We start from the raw sequence: 13828 nt of genomic DNA, 5'->3' as shown, positions 1-13828 counted from the left end.
GTTCATCTATTTTTCATCCCCACCAAAAAAAGCAGCCTCTGTGAAAATAGTTCCTGCAATGAGCTCCTACGTGTGAAATTCAAGATCTTCAGAAAGATTGCCTGACTGGGCTGTCAAGGTTTAGGCGGCAGCCCCTGGCACTCTCTCCTCTGCTGATGAGCGTCACTACGCAGGCATTTAGAGCAGGCTCCACACCAGGTGAGTTTCTGCCACACACCAGCCACCCACCACACCTGACGTGAACTGGTTTCTATCGATTCTGCAGCATGAGGTGCACTGACACGGGCGCGACCATCTGACGTGTGAATGCATGGATCTATCTCTCTATCTTTGCATCTTAGTCATAGTAACACTAAGTGGGGGAAAAGACTCAGAAATAAAGGGAAAAATCACAGGAAAAAAAGGTCTAAAACAGGGCAGAAAACATCAACAGAACGTTTTCTATGATGAAAAACTAAAAACTTTCAATAATGAAAGTTTTGAGTATGTAGCTATAAGTTGTAACTGTCTTTTCTGCTTTCATGTATAAGAAATTCTAGTGAAGCAGCCAAACAAATAACAAAGCGTGCACCAAGCCCCGGGCTCTGAAACAGCAAAGGTGCTCTTTCGGTTTCCGTGTCATGTGGCTCACTGGCCGCCATCTACAAGGCATTCAGATGGCCCCAAAAAGTCTTCCATCTGTAAAGAAGTCAACATTGCAAAGGAAACATTTACCACCATTTCAAAGAGCTCATATGGCGGAAAGAGCTTTCTTGGAAATTTTAAAACAAGTTATTTTCCAGGTGCTTTAGAGAAGCAATGTCCTCTGTGGGATTGTGCATGTAATTTCTCTGCAAACAGGCATAACCAGACAAGGAGGCAATCCAATCTGATGTGTGCAAATGGGGAGAAAGTGGTGCTGGGGTCCCGGCATTGTCGTATCTCCCAGAAAAAAAACTGAGGCAAGAAGCAAAGCAAAGACACCCGGACTGGAAAGTGAGAGAAAAGGGGGTGGGCCAAAAAGATGGGAGGAATTTTGACAGAGGAGTCAGCGTTCAGCGTTTGGAAGGAGAATCACGGCGTGTGTCCCCCTATGGAGTGCAGCCCCTGGGAAACATCCTACCTCCAATACTGCAACCTCCTGGCCGTTGCGCAGCAGCCGGAACGTCAGGGGATGTTTAGAATCCAAACCCGGGATCACCTCGCAGCCACGGAGGGGAATAGACACAATGTGGGTCTTCAGGTCGGTCCTGTCCTTGTGGAAAATGAGCTTGTTATCCTTCACTCGGCACCAGCGCTCCCGCCAGCGGCTGTTGGAGAGCACGTTCAGATAGCCTGCGGGGAGACAAGCCACACGTCAGCCGCCTCGGACAAGACCAGGCGCGGTGAAGACGTCCAGAGTCGCACTGAGGAGGCCCAGGGATGGGGGTGTGGATAAAACAAGTCCCTCACACGATCGATCAAGCTTTAAATGCAAATTCACATAAACTAGGAGAGCCGTGGCTATAGCATCACAAGTTTTGGGGGCTTTTCATTGCACCAATAGACCGTATCTGGAAGCCCCTAATTCAACACGTGCGAAGAACCAGTTACCGGACGTCTAGTGTTGATGTGGGACTATGGAATTCACCTAGAGCACGTGAGAAGTGAACAAGCCATCGGGTTTCGGATGGCCAGGATGGGGGCACAACAGGTGCCTTCAAACTGGAAAAGGATTTCATTTATTTTGAGGAGCTGCAAATGATACAAGTAGGGTAAGAGTCACAGGCAGGCAGATTTTTGGCGTAACATGAAGAAACAAAAACTATCTGAAAATGAAAACTTTTCAAGAAATAGGAGGCCCTGGGAGGCACTAAGATCCCCAGCGCTGGAAGCAGCCTACCGATGGCAGAGGCCCCGGGGGCAGGTTCCCAGCCGAGGCTGAGGACGCACCTGCCGCCTTTCTGCTCCTGAAACTGCAAAGCGACTGGTGAAGCTGCCCGGAGGAAATCTCAACTCTAAAGTCTGAAGGTACACGAAAGTTTGTGATCTGTGTCTCTGCTATGGCACAACATCTTCAGTATACCACAGAGACAGGAGTGGCAGAATGACAGGAAAAATTATTATCCTCATTAAAAAAAAAAAAAACTTCTCAAATACAGGAAATGGACCATTTTCACTTGTTACAAACATAAAATGGATTCTTCTAGAAATAACAAGGCATGAAAAAATAGATATCAGGGTGGCTGTACCTTCCGACCACACCATATTGCTAGTAAATCACTGCCCCCTTTAAGATTTAGAAAGCGAGTTAAATAGCATATAAAATGTTGATAGTGGGAGAAAAGGAAGTACCAGACTCCCAACTGAAGTTCAGCTACTCCTTTAGTTCACACATGCACACACACACATACCCCTGCCTCAAAAACGTTAAGAAACAAAACAAGATACATCCTTTCCAATTCTGATTTTTCAGATTCCTTTTCCAGCCAATAGTAGTCCCAGCTACTTGTGAGGCCAGGGTAGGAAGATCACCTGAGATTAGGAGTTCAAGATCAGCCTGGGCAACACAGTAAGACCCTGTCGCTAAAAAAAAAAAAAAAAGAAAGAAAGAAAAAAGAAAAAAAAAATCAATTAAAATGCCTTTCCAAAAGGGTTTTGGAGGATGTTTCTTACTGCTTTTATGTTCTCAGTCTTACACACCTTATTAGCAATGGATAAATGCTATGAAGACCAAAAAAAAAAAGAGAGAGGTATGTTCAGGACCCAGAATGATGCTTTACAACTTACAAATACTGGTTCAGTGGCTTACTAGGTACACACTTATAAAGTCTAAATTTTCATTGGCTGAATGTGACGTCATTTCTACCAACACACACTGAAGAGAAATGCACACTGCTTCTTCTGGAACTAAAACTTTCATCTGGGGTGTGTGGGCTGCTGTCCTTAGGGAGTGACAGAGAAAGGAGGCGCCAGGCTGAGGCTCCAAGGCCTGTGCTGTGGCCGCCCTCTTGTGTTCAGAGAGCAAACTACACTCGATCCAAGCGCCTTGTGCTTCAGACACTTAGGAGGGCTGCAGGGAGGCGAAGAGGCTCTAGAATCAAAGTAGGAAAGAGTCTCGGAGGCTTTACTTATTGAAGGAGGACGTTAACTCCCAGATAATGTGAAGTATCTTGTCCAAGACCACACAGCAAAGCCAGACCTGAACCCCTGCTGGGAGTCAAAGACGGCAGATAAAGAGCTGTTAATATGCATACAACCGGAGGCCTTATAGCACTATTTTTGCTCTGTAAAATGCTATTTGTAAACGACACAGTTCCAGTACATTTATTTTTATTTATTTATTTTTTTTTTTGAGACGGAGTCTCGCTCTGTCGCCCAGGCTGGAGTGCAGTGGTGCCATCTCGGCTCACTACAAGCTCCGCCTCCCAGGTTCGCGCCCTTCTCCTGCCTCCGCCTCCTGAATAGCTGGGACTACAGGCGCCCGCCACCACGCCCGCCTAATTTTTTGTATTTTTAGTAGAGACGGGGTTTCACCGTGTTAGCCAGGATGGTCTCGATCTCCTGACTTTGTGATCCACCTGCCTCGGCCTCCCAAAGTGCTGGGATTACCGGCCAATACAGTTATTCTTTAAAAAGAAAAAAGAAACCTCTACTTAAAAAGAGGTCAACTATCATATCTGAGCATCCGAGTGCCAGCGCTGGGAACCACGTGCTCACCATGGCTCTGATACCATCTAGAGTAACCACTCATGCTGAAAGCCAACATTTTTACATTTTTAGACTTTCACACAATGACAGCCAACTGTATCAATCCTAAGTATGTTTTGAGCATGAGTTGACAAACGTAAAGGTGTATCTAAAAGGAAAAGGGAGGCAAGGACTCCCCTCAAATCACTTCACATACTGAGGTGCATTAAGATAACATGCCCCAAAACGGTTTCTGAAAAGGAGCAGTAAGCTACAGGGCAAGGAAAACAGCCCGTGCTCTGGAGCGGTCAGGGCCCAGGCACCCCTTCACGGGGCCCATAGAAGGAGTGGAAGAAACTGAGAATTGAAATGCCAGTGACCTCAATGACAGAGACTGTACAGTGCAGTGGGGCAGCAATTCCCAACCACAAAGGACTCAGTCCGATTCCCAACCACAGAGGACCCAGTCCCCAAGAGAGCATGGACTCAGCAGTGGGGTGGCAATTCCCAACCACAGGGGGCCCGGCCCCGAACCCCAGCCCGGCCCCAATCCCTAGCCCACCCCGACCCCCAGCCACAGGGCGCCCCGCCCCGATCCCCAGCCACAGGCGCCCGGCCCCGATCCCCAGCCACAGGGGACCCGGCCCCGATCCCCAGCCACAGGGGACCCGGCCCCGATCCCCAGCCACAGGGGACCCGGCCCCGATCCCCAGCCACAGGGGACCCGGTCCCGATCCCCAGTCACAGGGACCCGTCCCCGATCCCCAACCACAGGGACCCAGCCCCGATCCCCAGCCACAGGGGACCTGGCCCCAATCCTCAGTCACAGGGGACCTGGCCCCGATCCCCAGCCGCAGGGCGCCCGGCCCGATCCCCAGCCGCAGGGGACCCGGTCCCGATCCCCAGTCACAGGGACCCGTCCCCAATCCCCAACCACAGGGACCCGGCCCCAATCCCCAGCCACAGGGGACACGGTCCTGATCCCCAGCCACAGGGCGCCCGGCCCGATCCCCAGCCACAGGGCGCCCGGCCCGATCCTCAGCCACAGGGGACCCGGTTCCGATCCCCAGCCACAGAGGGCCCGGCCCCGATCCCCAGCCACAGGGCACCTGGTCCCGAAGAGGGACATGGACTCTCATGGTGTCTCCTTCCCTGACAGAATCTGGCCCAAAGCCACCAGACACTATGAATTTCTTGACATTCCAGCCATAAAAGGAATGATTATATTGGACAGATCACATTTTATTTAGAAAATGACTTTATATGAAATTATCATAATGCCCCCAAATTTCCCCCCCAAAAAAAATCCCCTGGGTAACAGACTTGTTCACAGCAGCAGGTGGCTCTACCGTCACCTGTCTGTGTTCAGCGACTGCCCCTACGCCGTCCAGCCCCCTGCCCCTACCCCGTCCAGCCCCCGCGCTACCCTGTCCAGCCCCCCGCCCCTACCCCGTCCAGCCCCCTGCCCCTACCCCGTCCAGCCCCCGCGCTACCCTGTCCAGCCCCCCGCCCCTACCCCGTCCAGCCCCCTGCCCCTACCCCGTCCAGCCCCCCGCGCTACCCTGTCCAGCCCCCCGCCCCTACCCCGTCCAGCCCCCTGCCCCTACCCCGTCCAGCCCCCGCGCTACCCCGTCCAGCCCCCCGCCCCTACCCCGTCCAGCCCCCCGCCCCTACCCCGTCCAGCCCCCTGCTCCTACCCCGTCCAGCCCCCGCGCTACCCCGTCCAGCCCCCCGCCCCTACCCCGTCCAGCCCCCCGCCCCTACCCCGTCCAGCCCCCCGCCCCTACCCCGTCCAGCCCCCTGCCCCCATTTCTCAAAATGGGGAGGCCCAAAGTTCCTACATTCTGGGTAGGGAACATGAAGAGGCCACACAGGAAACGGCAGACAACCTCATCTAAGGAGTCTAGAGTCAGGGGGTACCCCCCATTATTAGCCTGGCTGATGAAATCAGCGCTGCCTAGGACCCCGTCATCTCCAGGAATATTTACGCTGGAGCGACATCCACCACCAGGTGGTGCTAGAGTGCAGCCAGGACGGGCCCAGCTTGGCTCCTGCAGCAAGAACTGCAGGCGGGAGCTTCAAGGCTCACCCAGGGCGTCTTAAGATTTAACTACTTAACAAGGCAGGTCCAGATAGAAGCCATTTTATTTTTGGATCCCACTTACCATATTATGGTAGGATGTTACTGAATTTTAAAAATTTGTGAGTTTAATGTTTTCAGCTGATTTCTGCTCCAAATTCAAAGGAAAGGGCACAGGTTCTTGCAACACTGTGGCAAGAGTGCATGAGGAGATTTCACTAAAAATATAAAACTAACTTTACAGCCTGAAGATTAAACAAACAATAAATACAGATGGAGGGGAACAGATATAAACCCTCCCGGTCAGCTGTTCCGGATACGGGGCGTCGCGGGTCTCAGTGCCAGGTGGCTCTCAAATTCCGGCAGCTGCAGAAGAGCCAGCAGGCGAAGGCTTTTAGAAGTGTGGCCAAGTTTCCATTGATTTATTCTCTGTAGGAAGGGAAATGATAGTGCCTGCCCACCCCAGAGGCTACTGTGCTTTGGTTACATGTGGACAAAACGTTCAACACTTTTGAGAGACGTTTTATCCCAATGTAACTGTTCGTTGTATCTTGGCAAGTATTTGTTTTTGATCAGCGAGGAGGAGATGGGCCTGCAAGAGGAGCACCAAGAAGCAGCTTTTAGAGAAACCAAATGTCAGGAAACTGCTGGCAGCTGATCACGGGCCTGCCGAAGCCAGAGCCTCCTTCCCACTCTTCGCAGTGTGTCCTCTACGAGGCCAGGGGCAGAGGAGCTGGTACACCAAGAGCCTGTCACGGTGGCTCTTGGACTAAGAATGCCTTCCTGCCCTTTTACCAGACTTCATCTGTTTTATTTTTTGGAGGTGGGGCCTTGCTATGTTGCTGAGGCTGGTCTTAAACTCCTGGCATCAAGCGATCCTCTCACCTCGGCCTCCCGAGCAGCGGGGATTCCAGCTGCGTGCTACAGTGCCTGGCTTTGTCTAGTTTTCATGGAGGTGGATTATGATGCCAACTGAGACGTATCTAACTTTCCTGAATGTCTGCTGAAAAAAACCTGCCATTGAAAGAGCTTCATAAAGTCACAGAACATTTCAGGTGAAAGGGACCCTGGGAATGGCTACGTAGCCAGGCTCCAGGAAGCCTCCGACTTGCACCCTGGGGCCTTTCCTTTCTCTCAGCCTCTCCGTTTCTCATGATTCACTCGTCTGACGTCGCATTTACCCAGCCGTGGGTAGGTCCAGCGTGCTCAGGTGATGTTTTAAAAAAACATGTCAGATGAACACATGGATGATCACAGTGACCATGTACTGAGCAGAAACGATGGGCTGGGCACTGAGCTCAGTGTTTCATGTATTTTATCCTCAGTTTTTATGAAAAACAAGGAATTGAAGTATTGAGTGATTTCATAGATGGAGGAGCCTGAGATTCCCAGAGGTGAAGCAATTTGCTTAAAGGAATGCATGCATTCAACAAGTAGGTACTGAGCTGGTATTGTCTGCCAAGCTCTGCACAGTGCTGTGGACACAGGCAGTGAGCCAGTCAGCCCCTGTTCTTACGCCAGTCATGTAGAAGGTAGAAGAGTGAAGTGGGGACGGCATTGTTAGAGGCCCTGAACTGGCAACAACGGGGGCACTTTTGGTTTTTCTCAACACGGAATGTGATACGATTAGTCTAACGTTTCAAAACTTCCATCTGGTGGCCTGGTGGGGGATGCAGAGTAGAACGAGGTGAGCCAGTCAAAAGATGCCACAGTCCCAGCCACAGGCGGAAATAGGGATGGGGAAGAGAGAGAAAGATGGAAATGCATTTCCTAGTAACTGCTTAATTCATAAAATGACAATAATTCCAGGACTTGTAAGCATAGGAGGACAAATAGATAAATTTTGGGGCTGGGCGCGGTGGCTCACATCTGTAATCCCAGCACTTTGGGAGGCCGAGGCAGGTGGATCACGAGGTCAGGAGATTGAGACCACCCTGGCTAACATGGTGAAACCCCATCTCTACTAAAAATACAAAAAATTAGCCGGGCGTGGTGGTGGGTGCCTGTAGTCCCAGCTACTCGGGAGGCTGAGGCAGGAGAATGGCGTGAACCCGCGAGGTGGAGCTTGCAGTGAGCAGAGAGCACACCACTGCACTCCAGCCTGGGCGACAGAGCAAGACTCTATCTCAAAAAAAAGACAGAGATACATTTTGGTCAGGGGCCTTTGCGCGTGTCTCAGATCACATTACTTAGGTGGCTGTGTACTGAGCTGACCTGCCCAATGCTAAACGCGTCACTCAACGCCACTCAATAGGCATTGCAGGGTTAGGCGGGCGGACCCGGCCAGCCAGGCTGCAATCCTCGTCATATTAATATGAAAGGCAATTGAGAGACTTTGGCCCCAAACCCCCCCAAAACCTTTCCAGCCGGCAAGCACCTGCAGAGGGCCTTCCCTCCCCTGCCTCCACAAGCAAGGCCCTCACAGCAGCTCTGTCCTGCATTCTGGGGCACGGCTGACCCAGCTGCACTGTGTGGAGGGGCTGGGATTTGAACTCCGCTTTCAGTGGCTCCCGGGAGCTCTGTCCTGTGGGCTCAGCAGCACTGCACTTCCGGCCAGTCCCGCTCAGCCCTTCATCTCCCTGGAGCAGAGAGCAGCAGCTGCAGAGACTCAGCTTGGCAGGCTCGGTCTCTCGGGCCTTTGTCCAGCTCCTTTTTTCTGCCTGAAACTTTGCAGCTGTACCAAAATAACCGAAAACGGTCACTGCTGCCCCTTTATTTTTGTGAGAGCTCCTCCCCTCTCCCCTTTCCCCTGCAAAGAACTGGATGACAGCTTTAAAATCCTGTGGACAGAGGATGTTCTGTTAATACTGAAGCAAAAGTCGTCCACTAAGCAGTTTGATAGGAATCCATGTGTCTAATGAGATGCTGTGGATCCAGTATTCCTGCTGCTCCCTGAGTGTCCAACTGGGCTTCCAAGGAAGTGCCCAAGAGGAGGGTTTACCGCAGCGTCGAATCACGAATCACGAGCACAATCGCAGCTCTTTATCAGGAGCCACGGGAGGGTTCAGATCTTTGGGGGAAGGGATAGGGGAAGGCCTGTGGGACAGGGAACCAGCAGAGTTGGGTCAGCGGCTGTCTCTGCTCCCAGCGCGCTGTGTGGCTCTGAGCAAGCCACACGAGCTCTCTGAGCTTCTGCTCTCCTTTGTAAATGGAGGGGTTTGGGCCAAAGTCTCGCAATTGCCTTTCATGTTAATGTTTAATTGTTTTTCAAGGAAGAATTTCTATTTCCTCCACTGACCTAGAGCATTTAAAAAAAAAAAAAAAAAGAGTAGTTCCCTTCTTGTTGGCTAATTCTCGCTTTCTATTTTTAATCCCTAACTCCTGTACTTAATCCCTAATTCCCACTTTCTGTTTTTAATCCCTAACTCCTGTACTTAATCCCTAATTCCCACTTTCTGTTTTTAATCCCTAACTCCTATACTTAATCCCTAATTCCCACTTTCTGTTTTTAATCCCTAACTCCTATATTTAATCCCTATTTCCCGCCTTCTATTTTTAATTCCTAACTCCTGTATTTAATCCCTAATTCCCACTTTCTGTTTTTAATCGCTGACTCTCAAGGGCTGATGTGAGGCAGTCCCACCTTCCAGGAGCTCCAAGAAAGGCAGAGGTCAACGGGGCCCAGCACTGGGGCACCAACACATTCCCTCTCCCCATTCCGTGCTACAGCTGTTTCCTCTGACAGCATTTCAGCAGGGTGGCTGCCCTTTCAGCTCTCGCCTTATTTAGGGAGGGAAGGGAGGGTAGTGGAAAAATATCAGTACCAACTGGCCTGCTTCTGTGACTCAAATTTGACCAAGTTCAGGGAGCTTGGAATGCATCAGGCTCCTCGGTCGCGGGTTCCCTTATGGTGATGGCCTTCCCTCCTAACTCAACCCCATAGGCAGCTGTTTCAACAGGACCCCTCCGCAAGACTCCTTCAAGCACATGAGGCCTTCACTGCTGTCTGCCCAGACAACTTCGTTGTGTCCCCCAGAAATCGGTATCATGAACTTCCTGGATCACACTGTGAAAGCTGCTGAGGAGTGGAGACTTTGCCCATCTCTCCTTCAAGACAGTGCACGCCGCAGCGCCTCTCATCTGCCCCTGCAATCCATCCCTCCTCCCGACCACCATGGCCCACCCTCTGTACTATCCTCGTGGCATGAGCTCACACCGCTGGGACGTGAGATCTGTTGAATACATTTGTGTGTATAGCCCCATTTAGGCGCTGTGGGGCAGGAACTGAACGAGGCATCTTTTGGCATCTCAAAATAAAACCCGACACGTTGGACATAACGGGTGCTTAATAAGGGGTGGGGGTGACTAGAATGACTATTCAAATAGAAGGAATGATGGGCTCACACTGCGGGGAGCTGAGTGAGCCGCAACAATACACACGCAAAATGACAGCCCATTCCTAATTCTTCAAAAACGTAGCTCATCAAGTTTACTTCCTAGGAAGAGCTGCACGGTTCTTCTGAACCTGACAGTCTAGAAAGCATTCTGGATGGAAACTCTCACCATGTCTTCATGGAGACCACCCCACAATGCTGGCTCCCCCCGGCCCACTGAGGTTCCTATGATCCTCTCATGGCCTCTTGGGCTTTCCCTCCTATCGCCGACCAGAGCCAGTTATTACATACATGTTTCTGTGATAACCGGTTTGTATTTATCTTTTGCTATCAGACTGGAAGCCACGGGGGGCCAGGGCTGTTGTGGTCACCAAAAGGCAGCTGCTCAAATCTTACTTACTGGATGAAAGACTGACCGGGGAGATGGTCAGTGTGTTAGATTGGATTTGAAACTTCGGTTTGAGAAATGTAATTGGTATAGTTCGGATATTTCTCCCCTCCAAATCTCATGTTGAAATGTGATCCCAGTGTGGGGGGCCAGCCTGGTGGGAGGTGCTTGGACCATGGCAGTGGATCCTGCATGAATGGTTTGCTGCCTGCCCTGTAGTAATGAGGGAGTTCTCAGACCAGTAGTTCCTGCGAGATCTGATGGTTTAAAGGACTCTGGCACCTGCTCCTCTCTCTCCTGCCATGTGACACACCAGCGTCGCCTCTGCCCTTGCCATAAGTAAAAGCTTCCTGAGGCCTCATCGCAAGCTATGCAGACACTGGCACCATACTTGTACAGCCTGCAGAACCATGAGCCGGATAAACCTCTCTCTTTATAAATTACCCAGCCTCAGGCATTCCTTTGGCAGCAACAGGAAAGTGCCTAACACGGTGACGGTGACGTCATAAGGAAGCTTAGTTTTATCACTTTGCCCAAGGGAAAGAACTGGCCTTAGTTCTGTAAAGATTTTCCCATAATCCTTTGTTTACCAGTAGCCCCTGCGTATGTTGTCCTTTAAAAACACTTCCAGGGGATTTGGGGGAACTTCAGAGGATCAAAGGGAAATATGTGCTTTCCTTGAAAGAACCTTAGAGATCATCTCAAACGCCTACAAAGTCTTGTATGAATAAGAGGTAAAAATGCAAACATTTAATACATTGAATACATTGAAATTTGAATGATTTCAAGTCCAATGCAAAAGAGCTCCAATTAATGAGCCTTGGAGGAACTGGGTACCGACACTGCAGGAGAAAAGGAAACCCGCTTGGGTGCACACTGCTCGTCTCTGGGAAGCACAGTCTTACCGCACGTGGGAACATCTTCCTCAGCCGAGGAGGTCTGCTCGTCTGTGGATGGCTTCTTCTTTCCCAGACTGATGATCTTGGTGATTTTTTTCCCAGTGACTTTCGACACGGTGCCCTTGGCCTCGGATTTGGAACTTTTCTTCCTCTTCACTGTCGAGAATAACAACAGCAAAAAAGCATGTTTTAATTGTAGATATTAATTGAAAAAATAAAACATAAATCACAACCCATTTCTTCTTTCCCTGGGCATTTTTTTCTTGTTTTAAAGACAGGGTCTCACTCTGTCCCTTGGCTGGAGTGCTGTGTTGTGATCACAGCTCATTGCAGCCTTGAGCTCCTGGGCACAGCTGATCCTCCCATCTTGGCCTCCGGAGTAGCTGGGACCACAGGTGAGTGCCACTACGCCTGGTTAATTTTTGTACTTTTTGTAGAAATGGGGTTTCACCATGTTGCCCAGGCTGGTCTCAAACTCCCGGGCTCAAGTGATCCACCCACCTTGGCCTCCCGAAGTGCTGGGATTATAGGTGTGAGCCACTGCGCTTAGCCTTTCCCTCGACTTGTACTTAACGAGCACTTGCCGTGTGCTGGCTGTCGGTCTAGATGCTGAGATTCCAGCAGAACACAGGGCTGCTGGTAAGAAGCTTGTAACAAAGACCACATGGAGATCTAAGATAGGGTTATGTGGAAAAGCAGCTGGGCGGGCAGAGAAAGCCTGTCCAGGGGTTGACTTAAATTAATAACTAGCCATGCACATCTCAGAGAGAAGAACCGTCCAGGAAAGAAAAACATCATTGACGCAAAAGCCAGCCCCAAGTGTCTGAGGAACAGAAGGCAGCTAGAGCAGCTCCGGCTCGGCTGGCAAGGGGAGGCCCAGGAAGGGAAGGGGATTGGCTCTTTTTCAGGAGCCCCTCGTCCATCTGTGAGACACTCACTCGGCTCGGCACCGTCCAGAGCTCTCAGACCAGGGGCCTGCCTTCCAGCCCCTCATGTATAAAACTCATACACATTCTGCATAAAATTGATGCCTGGCTTCCTTTGAAAGATGGAAAGATCTAGCAACTCTGGACTTGCATGTGGGCAAGCAACAGCGGCAGGACCACAGAAGCAGTCTCCACGCAGATGGGCCAGCAAGGGACAACACGGGGCAGTTCTCATCACTCCCCACCGTCTCCCACCACGGAGGTCCAGGGTCAGCTGCCAGCTGGCATCCTTTGTCTGCCCCATCCCATCACTGGCACCTCTCTCCACTGCCGAGGGCTCTGTCCGTGACCTCCGACGGAATTACAGGGGCAGGGATCAGACAAGACATCAGAACGTGCATGTGAGACAGCACCAGGACCGAGTGACAAGACTCTTTGGCCAGAGAGCAACCCTCGGAGAAGGTGAGCTGTCTGCCTGTCTCATCTGAGGGCCATTATGTGCACGGCACTGGAGCTGAGGGGAGGCCAGTGAGACACTTGGGACGCAGTTGCACTGCGGGGCTCACTGGAGCTGAGGGGACAGAGAGACCCTCAGTGTCACGGGCAAAACCCCACCGCCCAGACCCTTTCCCCTTCATCTCCAACATGAGTCCCTCAACCTGCTGTCTGCAACCCTTTGGAGATCACAAACCCTTTCAGAAGGTGATGAGAGTCAAGGACTCCTTCCCACCCTCCTACCCCAGGGACAAATGAACCCACACACATCCCGCGGGAGAACTGCAGAGGAAGAGCGGCCAGGGACACAAGACGACACACCTTGGCCTAACTCCTAAACCCTTCCTCTAAAGACGCACACACTCACACAGGCAGTCCCCTCATCCTTCCCAACCTCCGTCTCTCTCTGCGGGGGAACGGGCAGTGGTCCTCCTTCAACCTCCACCCCGCTGCCCCCACCACAGCCAAACACATGAGGGCGGCAGGACATACCCCTGTGTCTCCTGCCCCGGGCCTTGCCCCCCATGCTCCACCCTCCCGCTTAGGTCCTGGTCCTATAGCGTTAGTGTCCCTCTAAGAAGAGACTGCACGGGCACAGAAGAAAGGCTGTGTGAAGGCTGTGGGAGGGGAGCCGACTTTGAGAAGACAGCCCTCACCAGGCACCAACCCTGGCGACACCTGGGTCTTGGACTTGCAGCCTCCAGGACCATCTGAATGCATGTTGTTTCAGCCACCCAGTCTGTGGTATTCTGTGATGGCAGCCCAAACTGACTAACAACACAGTCCCACCATTTCTGTGTTATTTTAAACAAATCAGACTTAGGCCTCATGCGATATTAGAAACAAAGAACCCAGGAATGCCACCCCCACCCCTCCTTCCACTCTCCCAACATGTACACACCCTGTTTTAAAATAAAGTGTCGAGACTCGCTTTCGATCCCTGAGTCTGAGGACGCAGCACTTCCCAGCTACCATCAGACAGGGAGCGTGCGGCTGGGACAGCTGTTATCACTGCAGTGTCACTTCAACCAAACCAAGAGCCAGAAGACAATGTTTCA

At 51.4% G+C, this 13828-nt stretch overlaps 1 protein-coding gene across 5 annotated transcripts in view; it reads right to left on the bottom strand.

Annotated features, from left to right (window-relative positions):
* Positions 1-13828, bottom strand: part of AFAP1 (actin filament associated protein 1) — a 190500-nt gene that overhangs the window by 45807 nt on the left and 130865 nt on the right. For all 5 annotated transcript variants that reach the window (XM_078003133.1, XM_078003134.1, XM_015137960.3 and 2 more), the window contains 2 exons: positions 11356-11505; positions 1103-1314 (listed from right to left, as the gene is read on the bottom strand). In XM_078003133.1, the coding sequence (XP_077859259.1) occupies positions 1103-1314; positions 11356-11505 (362 nt within the window). The remainder of the gene's footprint in view (positions 1-1102; positions 1315-11355; positions 11506-13828) is intronic.

This window comes from Macaca mulatta, chromosome 5 (genome assembly GCF_049350105.2).
Source record: "Macaca mulatta isolate MMU2019108-1 chromosome 5, T2T-MMU8v2.0, whole genome shotgun sequence".
In the NCBI taxonomy this organism is placed as follows: Eukaryota; Metazoa; Chordata; class Mammalia; order Primates; family Cercopithecidae; genus Macaca; species Macaca mulatta.
The sequence above is the reverse complement of the archived record's forward strand: the minus strand, read 5'-3'. Positions and strand labels throughout refer to the sequence as shown.